The sequence below is a fragment of the Myxine glutinosa genome, chromosome 1 (assembly GCF_964187855.1).
Source record: "Myxine glutinosa chromosome 1, kmMyxGlut1.1, whole genome shotgun sequence".
Lineage (NCBI taxonomy): Eukaryota > Metazoa > Chordata > Myxini > Myxiniformes > Myxinidae > Myxine > Myxine glutinosa.
Window position 1 is genome coordinate 329,165,441 of NC_136261.1, and position 19,751 is coordinate 329,185,191.

Sequence of the window (19,751 nt, forward strand, 5' to 3'; positions counted from 1 at the left end):
TCATTTACATCTATTGACTAAGCGTGGTACGAATAAAACCGCTCTAATCGGGTTCCAATACCAAGGTAACTGCACAGACCACGTGGTACTCAATCCGCTCGGTGTACTCAAATTACACGTGGCTCATGCGAGGCTTGATTCCCCACTTCCGTGGCGGCGCAGGTATTTAGGTACATGCGAGAATTGTCCCGAAACCCTACCTTGTGTTTGCCCGGGAGGGGCGTTTCAAGTCTCTCGGTTGCGCCGGCCCAAAAAGAACAAGGGGCTTAATCTCCCCTTGGTAAGGGTAGGAAGGGCGGCGGACACCGTAACAATACGTCAATAAAACTCTCAGAGTGTTTGTTGGGAAAATAAACGAAAAAGGGGAAAGGCATAGCCATAATGAAAGCATACATAGTCTCTTAATTTCTACTACTGGTACTAACAAGAACATAGAGGCAAATTTTGCTTCCATTGTTTGGAGGAAAATTAGTAAAACGGACCAATGCCAGAAGAGCACTGGTAGGAAATTGTATTTTCATGATATCCCTCTGTAAATGCTGAAGAGCATGGATTAATGTCAGTGCACTGTGCAATTTGTAAGCAATCTGCAAGGGTGCCATTTCACAAAATGTCTCCTCGACGGCACAATTTGTAAGCAATCTGCAAGGGTGCCATTTCACAAAATGTCTCCTCGACGGCACAATTTGTAAGCAATCTGCAAGGGTGCCATTTCACAAAATGTCTCCTCGACGGCACAATTTGTAAGCAATCTGCAAGGGTGCCATTTCACAAAATGTCTCCTCGTTGGCACAATTTGTAAGCAATCTGCAAGGGAGCCATTTCACAAAATGTCTCCTAAACGTCAATCTTACCAGCGTGATCATCTGGACCTCTGCCAGCCTCATGGCGATCCAGTACTGAAGAGGAAAGAGTAAGGCAATGACAGCAGTTCCAAGTAGGGCGCTCACTCCCAGGAGGTGGTACAAGAGAAGCACACCCACGATGATCTGTTGCAGTGAAGAACACAGCTACTTTTGAACTCGGGACATGTTTTGAAACATTTCACTGCATAATGTATCTTAGATATTGAGCCATTAAAGGAATGAGCCTTCATCACAAGGATAATAATCTATTTGGTCTTTGAAATTATTTTGCCCACATGCCATCACCACTATGAGCAAGATTTAACAAGCGTTACGCCTAGGTCCCCCGTCGGGGAAGTGATGTGAGTTGACAAAGTGGAACACGCAGAAAACATGCTATGATATGATATTTCGCTCACAAGGGTCAGACATACATGGAGGCGGCCATCTTGGATTTTGACGTGGTGACCCAATTTTCAATAGCAGTCTTCCTTATGCCGAGATACACCCACACACCAAATTAGAAGTTGGAACTTCGCTTATCTTTCAAGATATTCTTCTCACAAGATTCAGACATACATGGCGGTGGCCATCTTGGATATTGACGTGGCGACCCAATTTTAAACAGCGTTCTTCCGTGTGCCTACTGATTAGAAGTTGGTACTTCGCTTATTTTTCGAGATATTTCGCTCACAAGGTTCAGACATATATATGGTGGCGGCCATCTTGGATTTTGACGTGGCGACCCAATTTTCAATAGCGTTCTTCCTTATGGCGAGATACACCCACACACCAAATTAGAAGTTGGTACTTCGCTTATTTTTCAAGATATTCATCTCACAAGGTTCGGACATACATTGCGGCGGCCATCTTGGATTTTGACATGGCGACCCAATTTTCAATAGCGTTCTTCCTTATGCCTAGATACACCCACACACCAGATTAGAAGTTGGTACTTCGCTTATTTTTCAAGATATTTCGCTCACAAGGTTCAGACATATATATGGTGGCGGCCATCTTGGATTTTGACGTGGCGACCCAATTTTCAATAGCGTTCTTCCTTATGCCGAGATACACCCACTCACCAAATTAGAAGTTGGTACTTCGCTTATTTTTCAAGATATGCAGGTTACAAGGTTCAGACATACATGGCATGAGACATACATGGCGGCGGCCATCTTGGATTTTGACGTGGGTTGCACCCACACACCAAATTCGAATGCGGTCCTTCGCTTACGCACGCACGCCCGCACGCACGCACACACGCAAGCTTGCACGCACGGACGGACGGATGGACACACGGACGGAGGGGAAAGCCATAGTCCCCCTTTCGCTCCGCTGAGCGACGGGGGGGGGGGACAATAACATGAGGTTCTTTCTACGATGTATGTTTATTATTTTAAAAAATTATAATAGATTAAAATATTCTCTCGTCGGCCGATATGATTAAAATTGTAAATAATAACGAAAGTTGATGACTCGAAAGAGTGCATCTTCCAGGTAGAATAAGGATGTATGAAAGAGTGAAGGTGAGCAGAGAGTCTTGATTTTGGCAGTTTAACCAGAAGAGGGTTGCTGACAGATCTTGTGCGTCCTGCAGGACACGAGCTTAAGAAATATTTGAAATGATCCAGGGGTTGGGATACATTGTGATGTAATGCCCTACCTCCACAGCACCAATCTGACAGTTTATCTTCAGGTTGAGATTTCGTTGTGTTACAGCCTGAATGTGAAATGAATTGAATTGAGATTTTTTTTGTCACTAATCTACACACACCACATAATGTCAAAGTGGAATTTATATTTTTTTACAAAATAATAAAAAAATGAAAAGCTGAAATGTCTCGAGTCAACCCCTTTTTCCCTTTGCTATTCAACCCCTTTGCTATGAAACTCCAAATTGTGCTCAGGTACATCCAATTTCCATTGAATATCCTTGGGATGTGTCCACAACTTGATTGGAGTCCACCTGTGGCCAATTAAATTGATTGGACATGATTTAGAAAGAAACACACCTTTCTATATAAGGGCCCACAGTTGACAGTGCATGTCAGAGCAGAAACTCTACCCTGAAGTCCAAAGAACTGGACGGAGAACTCCGAGATAGAATTGTGAGGAGGCATAGATCTGGGGAAGGGTACAAAACAATTTATAGAGTGTTGAAAGTTCCCAAGAGCTCCATCATTAGGAAATGGAAAGAATATAGAACTACACAGACTCTTCCTAGAGCCAGCCGTCCGACAAAACGGTGCAACCGGACAAGAACGACCTTGGTCAGTGAGGTGACCAAGAACCCCAATGACCACTCTGACCACTCTGACAGAACTCCCAGGTCTTCTCGATGTATCCACTTTTGTGTGTCTGTGTGTGTATATGTATGAGTGTGTGCATGTATAAGCGTGACCATGAGTGTGTGTGTGTGTGTGTGTGTGTGTGTGTGTGTGTGTGTGTGTGTGTGTGTGTGTGTGTGTGTGAGTGTGTGTGTTTTTCTGTCTGGTGTGTGTTTTTCTGTCTGTATCTGTCCGGGTGATAAAAAAAAATTTACCATTTGAGTTTTCGTCATAACATTTTCAACAAAGCCTTATTATGAAAATATGGAGAAGACAAATTAATAATTTGGTCAAAAGGTAAAAGGTTAGCGTCACATAAAATCGTGAATTTTCATCCAATTAACGTGAAACGTTAATAATTTGTGTGTTGGGTCACTGAATTGGTTTACCAATTAAAAGCTCGAAGCCAAATGTTGTTTTTTTAAATCAAAGGGTCAAAGGTCAAGATTGCATAAAATTGACATTTTTCATCTGATTAACCTGATATTTTAAGAATTTGCATAATGGATCACTGAATTGGTTCACGAATCAAAAGCTATAAGCTGATTGTTTTTTTTCGATCAAAAGGTCAAAGGTCAAAGTCGCATAAAATCAAGTTTCATCCGAATGACTTGAAATTTGAACAGGGTTTGCATATTGGGTCACCGAATTGGTTTCCCAATGGAACGCTCAAAGACAATTGTTTTAGGTCAAAAGCTCAATGTTACAAATTCATAAATTTCCATATGACTTGAAATTTGAGCAAGTTTTGCATATTGGATCACTGAAGCCTATTGCTTTGAGGTCATAAGGTCATGGTTGGCTAAAATCTTTTTCTTTTTTTTTGAATTTTGTTCCAGCTATTTTCGTCATTTTTAGCACATGGAAGAAGAAGAAGTCGGAATACAAAGTGGACACGGATGGCCTTTTGATTTTCAGATGCTTTCGAGTTGGATTTTTAAATCCTTAATTGGAGTAATGCACTTGTAATCACAGTTGTTACTGCTATGTTCAGATGTTATAATAGTAAACACCGGCATATTACATCTTGTGCATCCTCAATTTAACATCAAGAAACCTCAAGTTTTCTCAACTGGTCTGTTCTATATGCAGTGACAGTCGTCTCTTCTCTCCATGCAGTGTCCCAAATTGCGGTCGACTCTTGATGCCCCCAGTGCAGTTGAAGGGGCAGTAAAATGCTACTTGTGAAAGGACAGTGCTGTCCAAATTCACCTAATTTTAAAAAGAAAAATTAAATTATTGATCAACTTTTGCTATTTAGCCTGGGCTGGAATCATGGCATCGCTATTGAATTGTCACCTTGGGTGTTTTGCATGTGGAGCGATGCATGCATCAATGTGTGTGCTGTCCATCGGAATATTGTTAAGCCTGAGGAGTCATCTCCCAGCAGTGTTTGTTGACAAATGTTAAAGATACCATGTCGTTCACAAAGAAGAAGTGAGTTATCACCGTGACCCTGACCAAATTCCAAATTCCTTCCAGATTCAGTTGAACATCAGGCCTGGCCAGCAGGCTCATGAAAGAATTGGGCCAGTACCCTTCCCCATGCTGACCCCACAAGGAAGTGGGAATAACTGGGATCTTTATCCTTAATCCTACCAACATATTTAACATACACAAACAACCAACAGGGATATTTTAGGACTCCCGCTCAGAACCATTAGATTTGCTAAAGTTTAACATAATTTAGTAAACATACATTGATTGAATGGTGATTTATTGATATAATAAACAAACAAAGTAACCCAATTATAAGAACAGTTTTATTAATCAAAATAAAGACCAATTACTGCACCGTAATCACAAGAAGGAAATTGGACATTAACCATACGCGCGCGCACACACACACACACACACACACACACACACACACACACACACACACACACACACACACACACACACACACACACACACACACACACAATATAACATTTAGAACACTAAAAGACACTTTACATTTACATTTTTACGAAGAACAGTTTACATTTTGTATCCCACTGATCGGCCAGATCTGCATCTGGACCTTAACCAAAATGTAACTGGCTTGTTCTACTGTTTCTTTCTTGTTTGTTCTACTGCATACACCACTCACACACCAAGTTTCGTCGAAATCTGTCCATAACCTTTTGAGATATACACCATCTATGTAAAATATATTCCATACCATAATAATATATGAATCATACTAATGAGGTTTATAGTCTCACAAATACATTTCTCAATAGCAATAGAGAGACTGCGACATTAGGATTGATTGTAATTTCATTGGAGGTTTTGAGAAATGACAGCAGGTGGATATGGTACACAAGTCCTCCTTACCTGCACAGGTAGGGCCCACAGATTGGGGCAGAGAAATATGAACCACATCAGTTGATTTAGGTCGATGGCCATAAGGTTGCTGATCTGGCCTGATGTCATGTCACCCATTGATAAATTTGATGTGGAAAAGCGAAGTATCTTGTTGTAAATCATTATCTGACAATGTAAAAAAAAAAAAAAAAGGTCAGCATTCAATCAAGTTATTCTTCATTAAATGAATGCATCAAAATTACTTCATGGGAGAAGATTAAATATAAAAGACAAAATCCACTCATGACAAAGCTTTCTCAGTGCATGCATTGCAGATGTATTTTTATGGTAAGCATTCAATTTACAATTATTTTCAGGAGAAATCACACTTCGTGTCTGAAATAATTACCCAATATGCACGGAGCAAAAAGAGGGGTAAAGCAATTTGTTCACTTTGTCTGTCTGTCTCTGCCTGTCTACAGACGTCAATCTATGATTGAGGAACGAATCGATTTGAATTAAATTTTTAAAACAACATGACCAAAAGTATGCGGACACTCCTAATTAGTGGATTCGGCTGTTTCAGCCACACCTATTGCTGACAGGTATATATAATCAAGCGCACAGCCATGCACTCTCCATAGACAAACATTGGCAGTAGAATGGGTCGTACTGAAGAGCTCAGTGACTTTCAACGTGGCACCGCCATAGGATGCCACCTTTCCAACATGTCAGTTCATCAAATTTCTGCCCTGCTAGAGCTGCCCCGGTCAACTGTACGTGCTGCTATTGTGAAGTGGAAACGTCTAGGAGCAACAACAGCTCAGCCAAAAAGTGGTAGGCCACACATACTCACAGAACGGGACTGCCGAGTGCTGAAGCACGTAGCGTGTAAAAATCGTCTGTCCTCGGTTGCAACACTCACTGCCGAGTTCCAAACTGCCTCTGGAAGCAATGTCAGCACAACAACTATTTGTCAGGAGCTTCATGAAATGGGTTTCCATGGCCGAGCAGCCGCAGACAAGCCTAAGATCACCATATGCAATGCAAAGCGTCGGCTGGAGTGGTGTAAAGCTCGCCGCCATTGGACTCTGGAGCAGTGGAAACGTGTTCTCTGGAGAGATGAATCACGTTTCACCATCTGGCAGTCCAATGGACGAATCTAGGTTTAGCTGATTCCAGGAGAACGCCACCTGCCCGAATGCATAGTGCCACCTGTAAAGTTTGGTGGAGGAGGAATAATGGTCTGGGGCTGTTTTTCATGTTTCGGGCTTGAACCCTTCGTTCCAGTGAAGGGAAATATTCACGCCACAGCATACAATGACATTCTAGACGATTGTGTGACTCTAACTTTGTGGCAACAGTTTGGGGAAGGCCCTTTCCTGTTTCAGCATGACAACGGCCCGGTGCACAAAGTGAGGTCCATACAGAAATGGTTTGTCGAGAGCGGTGTGGAAGAACTTGACTGGCCTGCACAGAGCCCTAACCTCAACCCCATCGAACACCTTTGGGATGAATTGGAACACCAACTAAGAGCCAGACCTAATCGCACAACATCAGTGCCCGACCTCACGAATGCTCTTGTGGCTGAATGGAAGCAAATCCCCGCAGCAATGTTCCAACATCTCGTGGAAAGCCTTCCCAGAAGAGTGGAGGCTGTTATAGCAGCAACGGGGGGGGGGGGGGGGGGGGGGGGGGACCAACTCCATATTAATGCACATGATTTTGGAATGACATATTTGATGTTCAGGTGTCCACATACTTTTGGTCATGTAGTGTATTTTGAACACTGTAAAACACGAATCGGAAAATGAATCGGAATACAAACCTGCAGTTTAGCAGTACTTTGGCTCTGTATTTGGCAAATTGCATGGGATTTCATGCGCATAGAGGAGTAAGATAATTTTTTTACTCTGTCTACCTGTCTGGCAGTCAAACAAAATTTTAAATCATTCCAAACAGGAAACTTACTGTTTTTAGGGATGTCACAAAGGACACAAACAACAGGCATGAATAACTAATGTGACGTGTTAAATGAGGTGGGGTAAAAGACGATGCATCAATGGCAGCAAACTTCCAAAAAAGCTTTCTACAGCCTTTAAAACCTTTATTTTATTTCAATTTAATTATATACTCCTAACACTGTAGAACACAAATTGCCTTCTTGCCACTTCCAAAAACCTCCAGTTTTGCAGTAATTGGACAAATTTTTACACCATCTCAACCAATAAAATTTGCTGCTCACGCTCAGACAAAATTGTGGCTAATAGGAAATATAGATTGGGTTCGGAAACCCAAAGCAAGAGTTTAAAAGACCCTTACCATGTCCTTTTCTCAGGACTGCGTGGGGTAAGGTTTTCTATGAACTCTCTAGTTATTTAACGGTGACGCCATTATTACAATTTATTATCGTTGTGATATGGAGGGAGTTTACATAAACAAAAAAATATAGTTTTAGCATCTGTGTCAACATACTAGTAGAAGATATTGGTTTTTAAAAATCAAATTAACACAGAATGATTGAAAAAAAAGATACGGATGAACAAGTTTGTCTCTAATTTCACATTATAACCTATCCATTAATGATTTTAAACAAAAATCAAATAAACAAATGATTATAAACAAATTATCATGCTCCACAAACATCAAATAAAATACAACTGTTTTAAATTTATTTTTATTTCATTATACTAATTGGCTTCCCTTCAAAATTGCTTTATTTTCCTGAAATGAATTACTATGTGCAGATGAAATGATTGATACAGAATGGACATTACATGGTGAAAATGTGCATTCTTGTTTGGGGAAAGGAAAATCCATGTTAAGAAAAACTCATAATGTAACAAAAGTGTCATTGAAAGTGTTACAAACCAGTATAATTCAGTACCAAATACTATCCACTACTTTAACCCAATGATAAATCACTCAGTTTGTCAACCAGACATGGCTCAGATGATGCAAACAACCTTGTGATACGAAAACGCTTTGCAATCCCAGCAGTCCCTTCGGGATGAGAAATTGGGACAGGTTGGGTTGGGAGGGGTCGGGGCGGCGAGAGGTTACACAAAGAGAGAGTATCAGGAGAGTATGATGCAGAAGTTATGGATAGGTGTGCACACCACCTTACCTGGAGGGAACCTCTGAGACGAACACCAGTCTCAATGGCCTTGTAGTGTGAGGCTTGCAGGAAAGTGCGCTGCAGGATGAGTGAGGAGAACAGCAGCACAGCTAGCACGTACCCATTGGCGAGAAATTCGCTACTTGAGATGAAAAACACACCGAGGTGACGAGTCTGGAAGGACAGGTGAAGGCAAGAGGTTGATATTCATCCAGGTATTGCTCACCTTCATAACTCCATTGTGAAGTCAGGCTATTCCCTCCAGGATTTCAAGTCTGCTGCCCACTGCCAACTCATGGTGTCTCACATTTCTAATCCTGAGCATCACTACATTCCCTGAAATGCCGTTGTCACCTTTAACCCACAATTCCTCCTGCCTCCATATGTTTCTCTCACCGTTTTACATTCACACCCATTTTGTTTGTTGACCCTTTTTTTCCTGATAATTTGCCTCTCCATGAGCCTCGATACCTGTCTGAAATAAAATGCAAAAAAAAACAAACAAAAAAACCCCCCAAAAAACAAACATGCAATTCACATTGAGGATCAAGGTACATGGTAATAATACAAAAGGCCAATTAATGTAAAGCTTGAAATAACAATTCACATAAACCACAATCCTCGTGTCAAAATGTATTGTCATACAAGATACAACTGCTGTTTCCACCTTGATTGAATTAACAAGCAAGATTAAATCAAGTGTTGTGGGAATGACTCATAGTAGAGAAAAATAGCTTATTACAGTACAGTTATCTCCTTAATATTTGTTTAGAATAAGTATAATGTCATTAATTGTGAGGTTAGATAAAACACAGTACTTGCTTATAGAATGGTACAGTGGTACACACCTGTTGGCCAAACTTACAATTGAACCTGGATAGGAATAAATCCAAAAGAGGCATGACAACTACCTAAAACAACACCTTCATTGTGCTGAGCTGCATCAGGAAATTGTATCAAAGGTAAGTGAATCATATGACATCAAGTTGTCCAATTAAACGAGGTTTTCGTTTTTGCGTTTGCTGGTCGTCTTTTCGTCCATTTTTCCATATCAAACCATACCAAGTCGTATTGTATTGTCACCTCACATCCCTTGTCCTCAAAGTCTTTCTCAATTTTGTCCTCAACCCTGCTGTTGTGCGTTTCATCCTCCCCACTCTTCATTTTGCTCTGTTACTTACTGATCCGTTATATCCATTCCGTTCCGTTCTATGTTATAGCTCTTCCACGAGCTTCGTCTTTGTAAAAATGAGCTCTTTGTACCCACCTTGCACAGTCAAACCCAGCTGCTCCGGGACTCTGTGTCCTTCTCTCCTGATAAGGTGGAGAAGTTTCTGTGAAACCTCAACTCTTTTTCTGCAACTGGACAAGACGGCATCAGACCACAGGTCCTAAAATCCTGCTCTGCCGCTCTATCTCACCCTCTCTCTGTTCTTTTCACCCTCTCTTTTGCTCAAGGTCATCTGCCATCTGCTTAGAAATCAGCAAACATTACCGCTTTACACAAGAAAGGTGATAAAACAGATTTTTGCAACTACAGACCAATCAGCCTTCTCCTAGTCCAGCAGCTAAGCTAAATATAGCAAAACAATTGTGCATTTTGTGAGGAAAGCACCAGATTTGGCACAGTAGTAGACTATCATATTATGAAAAGATCTGGATATTGGGCCATCTCAGATTCAGAGATTTGATTTTTGCAAGATTTGCAGATTTTGCAGATTTGCAAGCTGAGATTGCAACGCCAGGGACGGCCGACTCCTTCCTGCGAGCTGCCCACGTCACCCGCACAAGAAGAGCTCATCAAATCACTGCAGCGGCACTGCACATCCTGCAACACCGTGCGTATGAACGCCACTGTATGACATATGCTGATGATGCAGAAGACCTGCCTGAGTTTGAAGACTGGTGTGACCAGAGAGGAGAAGACATTCCAACTTTCAGTACTGGGCAACTGTGCTGGAACTAGAGATGTTGGTACTGGTCTACGTGCGTTCTCTGCGGCAGGCTTCATTCACGATGTACCTTGATGCCCTGGCGGAACTGGTCCCATGGTTCCATGCCTTAGACCACACACACTATGCCAGGTGGGTCCCTGTTCACCTGAGGGACATGGTTGCACTCCCAATGAAGCACCCAGATGTAGGCAGAGAATTCAGGGCTGGCAACTTCACTGTACAGAAGACGAAGAAGGTGTTCTCTTCGATCCCAATCGAATCGAGATCTTGCAAAAATCAAATCTCTGAATCTGAGATGGCCCAATATCCAGATCTTTTCATAATATGATAGTCTACTAGTGTGCCAAATTTGGTGCTTTCCTCACAAAATGCACAATTGTTATGCTAAGTTGCCCCACTATCCCAATAATCAGCAAGGTCATGGAATCGATCATCGCTTCTGACATCAAATGCTTCCTCTTCTCCAATGGCTTGATCTCGGGTCATAAATTTGCTTCAGACCAGGTCATTCTACTCTGGACATGTTGCTTCTGCTGTCTCATCAATGGATGGAGGCCCTCAATGTCAATCAGGAAATCAGAGCTGTCTCCCTTGACCTATCTCGTGCCTTCGATACGGTCTGGCACCCAGCTCTGCTCACCAAACTCTCCTCGTCCATGGAAATATCCATGGAAACCTCCACTAGTATTGTTTCCAGATCTTTTCTACCCCCATTAAAACACCCCGAATCCGCCTCTTTCAATCCCCAACTTCTTTCCTGAAATGACTGGAAGTGTTCATTTGCTTTATACTCTGTACCTCCCCCCTCCCCCCCCCCATTCTCCCCCAGCGCCCCCCCCCCTCCAGCAATCCCCCTTCAACAGATCTACCGACGTCCCTGTTCTATTGTTGTTGTTGTGCTTAGGTGCTTCTCTCTTCCCCTCTTGTCTCCCGCTCCCTTTATTGCATGTTTTATGTGTCTGTGCATGTTTTCATGTTCAATGTGTTAGCTCTTACACGAGTCTCGATTCTGTATACAAAAAAAAAAAAAAAAAAAAATCCATTCTATGTTATAGCTCTTCCACGAGCTTCGTCAATGTAAAAAACAAACAAACAAAAAAAAAACAAGAAGACCCATGATTTCTTTATTTTGGGCACTGGTTTGACCTTTGGTCTTTTAACTCAAGCATGTCATGCAGGTAAAGGCATTACACCTAAGTCATGTTAAAGCCCGGATTGTTTTGGTGATCTAGGTCAATAAAGAAGCTAAAATGCTTGGAAAGTCTTTGTGACAAGTTATCCTTGAGCTTTGGTTCGTTACACCTCAGATAAGTGGCAGGAAGACCTGAAGACTCATGACATCATTATTATTATCAACTTCCTGTGTGTACATATCATTACCTCCACCTTCCCTGTTTGTTTGCTTGTGAGCAGGATATCTTAAAAAGTTATGGACGGATTCGGACAAAACTAGATGGAAGAAAAACTAGAAAAAACTAGCAAAACTAGAAAAAAGTGGCTAGACGGAAGCCAAACAGTTCAATCTTGGTTTCATCAGACCACAGAATCTTGTTTCTCACAGTCTGAGAATCCTTTAGGTGCTTTTTCGCAAACTCCAAGCGGGCTTTCATGTGTCTTTCCCTGAGGAGAGGCTTCCGTCTAGCCACTCTGCCATAAATCCCAGATCGGTGGAGTGTTGCAGTGATGGTTGTCCTTCTGGAAGTTTCTCCCATCTCCACAAAGGATCTCTGGAGCTCAGCCAGAGTGACCATCGGGTTCTTGGTCACCTCTCTTACCAAGGCCCTTCTCCCGCGATTGCTCAGTTTGGCCGGGCGGCCAGCTCGAGGAAGAGTCCTGGTTGTTCCAAACTTCTTCCATTAAAGAATTATTGAGGCCACTGTGCTCTTGGGAACCTTCAAAGCAGCAGAGATTTTTTTTGTAGGCTTCCCCAAATCTGTGCCTCGACACAATCCTTTCTCTGAGCTCTGCAGGCAGTTCCGTCGACCTCATGGCTTGCTTTTTGCTCTGATATGCATCGTCAGCTGTGAGACCTTATAAAGACAGGTGTGTGCCTTCCCAAATCATGTCCAATCAATTGAATTTACCACAGATGGACTCCAATCAAGGTGTAGAAACATCTCAAAGATGATCAAGAGAAATGGGAGGCACCTGAGCTAAATTTCAAGTGTCATAGCAAAGCGTATGAATACTTATGTAAATGTGATATTTCAGTTTTTTCTTTTTAATAAATTTGCAAAACTTTCTAAAATCCTGTTTTCTCTTTGTCATTATGGGGTATTGAGTGTAGATTGATGAGGGAAAAAATGAATTTAAACGATTTCAGCATAAGGCTGCAACATAACAAAATGTGAAAAAAGTGAAGGGGTCTGAATACTTTCAGAATGCACTGTATGTATTTCTTTGGTTTGCAATGAAACAAAACCAAAAAACCAGAAAAAACTACTAAATCTCAGCTTATTCCACATAGATATCCTAAAATGTCCTGGACAATATTATTGGCACCTTTTAGAAGTTGTTAGAAATAATTTGATTTCAAACAGGTGATTCTCTTTTACTTTGGAAAGGAACTCACCTATGGTGAGTTGCAAGTGCCTGCAATATAAAAATAACTCATTTAACCAGTTTGAAAAGAGAAAAGGAGTCATTCTGCTGTTTTGTGTTACTGTGTGTACCGCAATGAGCATGGAGACAAGAAATAAAACCAGAGAATTGTATGAGGAGGTCAGACACAAGATTGTAGCCAAGCATGGACAATCTCAAGGCTACAAGTCCATCTCCAGAGACCTTGATGTTCCTGTATCCACAAGTCCATCTACAGAGACCTTGATGTTCCTGTGTCCACCATACGCAATGTTATCAGGCATTTTAAGGCCCACGGCACTGTAGCCAACCTCCCTGGATGTGGCCGCAAGAGAAAACTTGATCGAAGATTGCAGTGAAGGATTGTTCAAATGGTGGAGAAAGCACCTCGATCAACTGCCAAACAGAATCAAGCTGACTTTCAGACACGAGGTACGACAGTTTCAACTCACACCATCCGTCGCCAACTCAATGAAAGGGGGTTGTATGGTGGGAGACCAAGGAGGACCCCACTGCTGAGAAAGCCCAACTGCAGTTTGCCAAAACACACCTTAACAAGCCAAAATCCTTCTGGGAGAATGTCCTGTGGACAGATGAGACCAAATTGGAGCTTTTCAGTTAAGCACATCATCTCTATGTTTACAAAAAAAAAATGAAGCCTGAAAAGAAAAGAACGCCTTCCTTACAGTCAAACATGGAGGAGGTTCAGTGATGTTTTGGGGTTGCTGTGCTGCCTCTGACACTGGGTACCTTGAATGTGTGCATGCAGGAGATTACCAAGGCATTTTGGAGGGCAATGTTTAACCCAGTGTCAGAAAGCTGTGTCTCCGTCGAAGGTCATGGGTTTTGCAGCAGGACAATGACCCCAAACACACTTCAAAAAGCACCCAGGAATGGTTCAAGACAAAATGCTGAACTGTTCTGATGTGGCCAGCAATGAGTCCAGATCTAAATCCCATTGAACACCTGTGGGAGATCTGAAAACAGCAGCTGGGAGAAGGCACCCTTCAAATCTGGGAGAACTGGAGCAGTTTGCACAAGAAGAGTGGGCCAAACTGCCAGTAGAGAGGTGTAGGAAGCTTATTCATGGCTATAGGAAGCGCCTGACTGCAGTTATTTTGTCCAAAGGCCATGCTACCAAATATTAAGTCGAGGGTGTCAATAATTTTGTCAATGCCATTTATTTTTATTTTCTGATTTAAAAGGACATATTAAGTTCTGAATCAAAAACAAAGGTTCTGTAATATTAACAGTGAAATAAAGAATTGTGGATACCAAATACTTTTATCAATTTCAACTTATTTTTTTGAGAAAATGGTGAATTATTTGAAAAAAGTGTATGGGTGCCAATATTTTTGGCCACGACTGTATAGCATGATATTTCAAAAAATTATGCAAATGTTGTGACAAAAATTGGTGAATAAGTTGGGTAAGTGACAAGAGCAAGCCGATTAGATTTTTGTTAAGCTCCGGATGCAGATCTGGCCTATCCATGAGATACAAAACGTTAACTGTTTAGCCTGGCAGGGGTATACACTGTACCGACTACCTTTATAGATATTAATGTGACAATTTAGAACTCAGACAAACCTCAGGTTGAATAGCCTTATCCTGTAGATTCAGATGATGCACTATCCCAAAGATGCAAAGTGGTGCAGCAAATGCCAGGAAATCAGACAAATAGCGAAATGTAGTGCTGAGCAGAAGTGGTTGCCAAAAAGCATGGAATATGGTCCTCCATAGCGACTTGGATAATTCTCCCTGCAATGGAGGAAATTGTTCACATAAATTAAGCCAGTCAATGATACCAAAATATTTCAATGAAAATAAATTACAATTAGACACAAAATAATGAGAATATACAAAAGAGTTTTCATTCATCATTGCATCTCTTAAACTCATAAAAATACATTATTTTCTCAACAACAGCACAAGTACAAAAGTACACTCTAGAAAGCTAATACCTGTGGGCTGGTGGGATGGCCTCAAGATATGCACACTTGCCTTTAACCCTATCCAGGCTGGGAATTTTCGAAGTGCGTTTAGACTGGTGGGATGGGGGTCATTTTGATCCCCTCCCCTTAAGATCTCAAAAATGCGAATGTCTGATTGACACAAAATTTGGTTTGCACATAGAAAATCTACTTAACAATATGTCTATATCATTGAATGAGCGATAAAACGACTAGATTTTTAAAACCATCGAATTACTAATTAAGCAAGTCTGCTAATTTTATGCACATTTTCAAGTTTTTTTTTGTTGTTTTTTTTTTTCAAAGAAAAAAAAGTCATGAAACAGTTATTTTTTATTTAAATTCTAAGTCGAGAATAGTATAGGAGTTAACACACAAAACGTATAACAAAGGAAGTAAGAAACAAGAGGGGCGAGAGAAGAAAGCACAATAGTAGGGAACTGGGACATCTGTGGAAGGGAAAGGGCTGGGGCGGGGTACACGAGATAAACAAGACGTATACTACAAGAACTTTCTGGAAAGAAAACAGGGAATTCGAAGAGGTGGGTTTGGCATGGATTAATTCGGGGTAGAAAAGATGAAGGTTTTGGATGGGAGACAATAGATGGTGATGAACAGCTGTTTTGAAGAACTGGAGGGAGGAGTGGGATCGAAGAGTGTGTGTGAGTTTGTTCCAGATGTGAGACAAAAGAGAAATGAAAGAGTGAAGGTGAGCAGAGAGTCTTGATTTTGGGAGTTTCACCAGAAGAGGGTTGCTGACAGATCTTAGACATCCTGAAGGAATATTTGGGGGACAGAGCACAGAGAGAGCTGGGGGAGCTAGGCCGGAGAGGAGTCGGTAGAAGACAGAAAGACCACCAACCTGCCTGCTATACGACATCAGTAAAAACACTCGCTCAACAATAGATTGAAAGATGTGTATGTACTGTTCAATGAAACCTTAGGCACATGTGAATAATACAAAACCTAATCAACAATTAACCAATTAGGAACTGCTGCTGGAGTGAAATGTCCCTGTGCAACCAGAAAGCCATTTTTGGTTCAACCATTCCTTCAGAATCTCACAATGATTGGTGTCTTTCCCATTAACCTGTGATAATTTACAATTCTCACAATAATTACAAAATTTAATGGTTTAAAGATTAAATCAATAAGAGAGGAATGACTGTTATAACGTTTATACACAGGAAAAGACAACAGGGGGCCATTTATTCTCATTAATGTAGGTCACTGAGTAAACCTAAAATTATGACATCAACACAAGTTTGTCATTATGGATAGCAGCATGGCCTAGAGATATGCAACTCACCTCTAATCTGTCTAGCTATAAACTGTAGTTCTGGTGTTTCACTGGCAGGGTGATTCATCAATGTGTGCTGTCCATCGATGGACGTTAAAAATGGGCATTAAAACTAAACTTCCCACGATGTCCTTCGTGAAGAGTGGGTGCACCACGAACAAGATTCCAAAATTCTTACCCAAACCTATGGAAGGTGTTGTACCAGTGGCACCTCTACGCCATCAGCCAATATGCAACCAGCCGACCTTGCGCTGCATTTGAAAGAAGTAGTTTGTTAATTTGCATTTTTCAACAACGAGAAACACTCGCTCATTCAGGGAGCATTGACAAGTTGTCTCCCTCCCCTCTCGCAACGGGTGGGAGTGGTTTTCAATGACCTGACCCCAAGTCCTGCCAATATGTATGCAAAATTTGGTGGAGATAGGGCCAGCCCTGTTTTAACCTCCGCCACCGAAGGTGAATGGACGTTATGTTTTCACCCCTGTCTGTCTGTCTGTGTGTGTTTGTCTGTGAAGAAGATATCTCAAAAAGTTGTGGATGTATTCGTTTGTGGTGCTGTGCACACACGACTCGATTGCCAGAGAGGTAGGCCACAACGCGTGGATACAACAAGAGTCTTTATTAAGAGCTTGCACTTCAGCACTGGGCGGGCTCGAGCTTAGAGCCCGCATATATGTCCCGAGGCCACGCCTTGCCCCCGGGCGTGGCCGATCGGCCGAAAGGCGGGGCATGCATTTCAGTTCCCCGCCTGGACGCTCGCGCCACCCACTGGTGCGCGGAATTATTGTCCCTTGTGCCCGCCACACGCGCCCCCCCCCAGAATTCCCGCGCACCTGAAGGATGAGATTGCGGGGAAGCCGGATGACCTGGCCGAAATGCCCCCTGGCGATGCGTGCAGGGCTGTGGGGTAGCGGGACGGCGGGGCTGGGGGGTGCCGGGGGTCTGACCGCCGGGGGGCAGCCTCAACGCGGAGGCAGAGCTGCTTGCGGGGGGTGGTCCAGATCGAGGTGAGCCGGCTTGAGGCGGTCCACGGAGATACGATCCGGGGCACTGCCGAAGTCGACGGTGAAATATTTGTCCCCGGTCTCCAGGACGCGGAAGGGCCCGTCGTATGGGGGCCGTAGCGGTGCCCGGTGGGCGTCGTGCCGGACGAAGACGGACTCCGCCGTGCGAAGCTCCGGGCGACATGGGAGGACGGGCAACCGTGGTGTGCCGTCGGCACCGGGGCGAACCTCCAGGCGGTCTCCTGCAGGGTGGAGCGCTGTTGTGCTGCGGACCAAGGAGCCTTTGAGTCGGGGATAAATTTGCCCGGTACCCGCAGTGGTTGCCCGAAGACCAGCTCCGCCGAGGACGCGCGCAGGTCGTCCTTGGGCGCCGTCCTGAGGCCCAGCAGGACCCAGTGGAGCCTGTCGGCCCAGCTGCCGTCGCTGAGGCAGGCCCGGACCGCGGCCTTCATCGAGCGATGAAAGCGCTCGCACAGGCCATTGGCCAGGGGCGGGGGTGGTAGGCCGTGGTGCGGTGCAGTTTGATGCCGAGCCCTTGCGCCACCGCGCCCCAGAGCTCCGAGGTGAACTGGGGGCCGCGGTCGGACGAGATGTCCGAGGGGGCACCGAACCGGGCAACCCAAGTGGCGATGAAGGCTTGCGCCACATCCGCCGCCGCCAATGGCACGGCGTCCTGCCACCGTGTGGTGCGGTCCACTATGGTGAGGAGGTGGGTGAACCCCCGCGAGGGGGGCAGAGGTCCCACCAAGTCCATGTGGACGTGGTCGAACCGACGCTCGGGCACCGTAAACGGGGCCAACGGGGCCTGGGTGTGGCGGTGGACCTTTGCGCGCTGGCACGCGAGGCACATCCTGGCCCAATCGCGGACGTCCTTCCTGAGGCCATGCCAGACGAACTTCGCCGCGATGAGCTTCTGGGAGGCCTTCGTGCCCGGGTGGGACAGGCCGTGGATGGCGTCAAAAACCGGGCGCTGCCAGCCAGCGGGCACGATGGGGGGAGGCCGGCCGAGGGAGACGTCGCACAGGAGGGCCGTGCCCGCGACGTCGAATGGCACCTCGGTGACGCGGAGGCCCGTGACGGCGGTCCGCAAGGCCTGGACGCCGGGGTCGGCGGTCTGGTCCTCCGCCATCCGGGCATAGTCGATCCCGAGGTGGACCGCGTGCGTGACGGACCGGGAAAGACAATCCGCCACCGGGTTGTCTTTACCCGCGACGTGACGGATGTCCGTCGTGTACTCGGACACGGCAGAGAGGTGACGCTACTGCCGTGCCGACCATGGCTCGGCGACCTTAGCCATCGCGAACACAAGGGGCTTGTGGTCGACGAAAGCCGTGAACGGGCGGCCCTTGAGCAGATGGCGGAAGTGTCGGACCGCCAGGTGGAGCCCGAGCAGCTCGCGGTCGAAGGTGATGTAGCGGCGTTCGTGCGGGCGAAACTGCCGGCTAAAAAACGCCAGCGGCTGCCAAGCACCACGCACCCACTGCTCGTGCACCGCGCCCACCGCGTAGTCCGACGCGTCGGTGGTGAGGGCGATCGGTGCATCGGGCACCGGGTGCGGCAGCATGGTGGCGTTGGCCAGGGCCAGCTTCACGCCCGCAAACGCCGCGGCCATCGGATCCGACCAGGCGATGTCACCTTTGCCCGGCTTGCCCCGGAGGGCCTCTTGCAGGGGGCGGAGGAGCTGGGCGACGTGGGGCACGAAGCGGTGGTAAAAATTTACCATGCCCAGGAACTCCTGGAGCCCCTTGATCGTGCGGGGGCACGGGAAATCCGTGACCGCCTCCACCTTGGCCGGTAAAGGGACGGCCCCGTGCCTGGTGATGCGGTGCCCCAAGAAGTCGATGGCGGCGATGCCGAAACGGCACTTTGCGGGGTTGATGATCAGGCCATGCTGGCCCAGGCGTTCGAAAAGCGTGCGGAGGTGGAGCAGGTGCTCCTCCCGGGACGCGCTCGCGACTAGGATGTCGTCCAGGTAGACATAGATGAAAGGTAAGTCGCGCAAGACGCTGTCCATGAGCCATTGGAATGCCTGGTCTTTGGGACATCGTCCGGTTGGACGGGGACCTGGTGGTAGCCCCGGATGAGGTCCACCTTGGAGAACACGGTCGTGCTTGCCAACCGGGCGGAAAAGTCTTGAATATATGCGGGACCAGGTAGCGGTCGGGGGTGGTGGCATCATTGAGCCGGCGGTAGTCACCGCACGGCCGCCATCCTCCGCCGGGCTTCGGCACAATGTGCAGAGAAGCCCAAGCGCTGTTGGAGCGCCGTATGATACCCAGCCGTTCCAGCGTGGCGAACTCCGCTTTCGCCACGGTGAGCTTCGTGGGGTCGAGTCGGCGTGCCCGGGCGTAGAC

The 19,751-nt window shown here is 45.2% G+C and overlaps 1 protein-coding gene across 2 annotated transcripts in view; it reads right to left on the minus strand.

Annotated features, from left to right (window-relative positions):
* LOC137411924 (ATP-binding cassette sub-family C member 8-like) overlaps positions 1–19,751 on the minus strand; it is a 242,092-nt gene that overhangs the window by 181,616 nt on the left and 40,725 nt on the right. For both annotated transcript variants that reach the window (XM_068097203.2, XM_068097207.2), the window contains exons 7-10: positions 14,711–14,881; positions 8,595–8,759; positions 5,498–5,653; positions 855–989 (exon numbers count right to left, since the gene is read on the minus strand). In XM_068097203.2, coding sequence (XP_067953304.2) covers positions 855–989; positions 5,498–5,653; positions 8,595–8,759; positions 14,711–14,881 — 627 coding nt within the window. The remainder of the gene's footprint in view (positions 1–854; positions 990–5,497; positions 5,654–8,594; positions 8,760–14,710; positions 14,882–19,751) is intronic.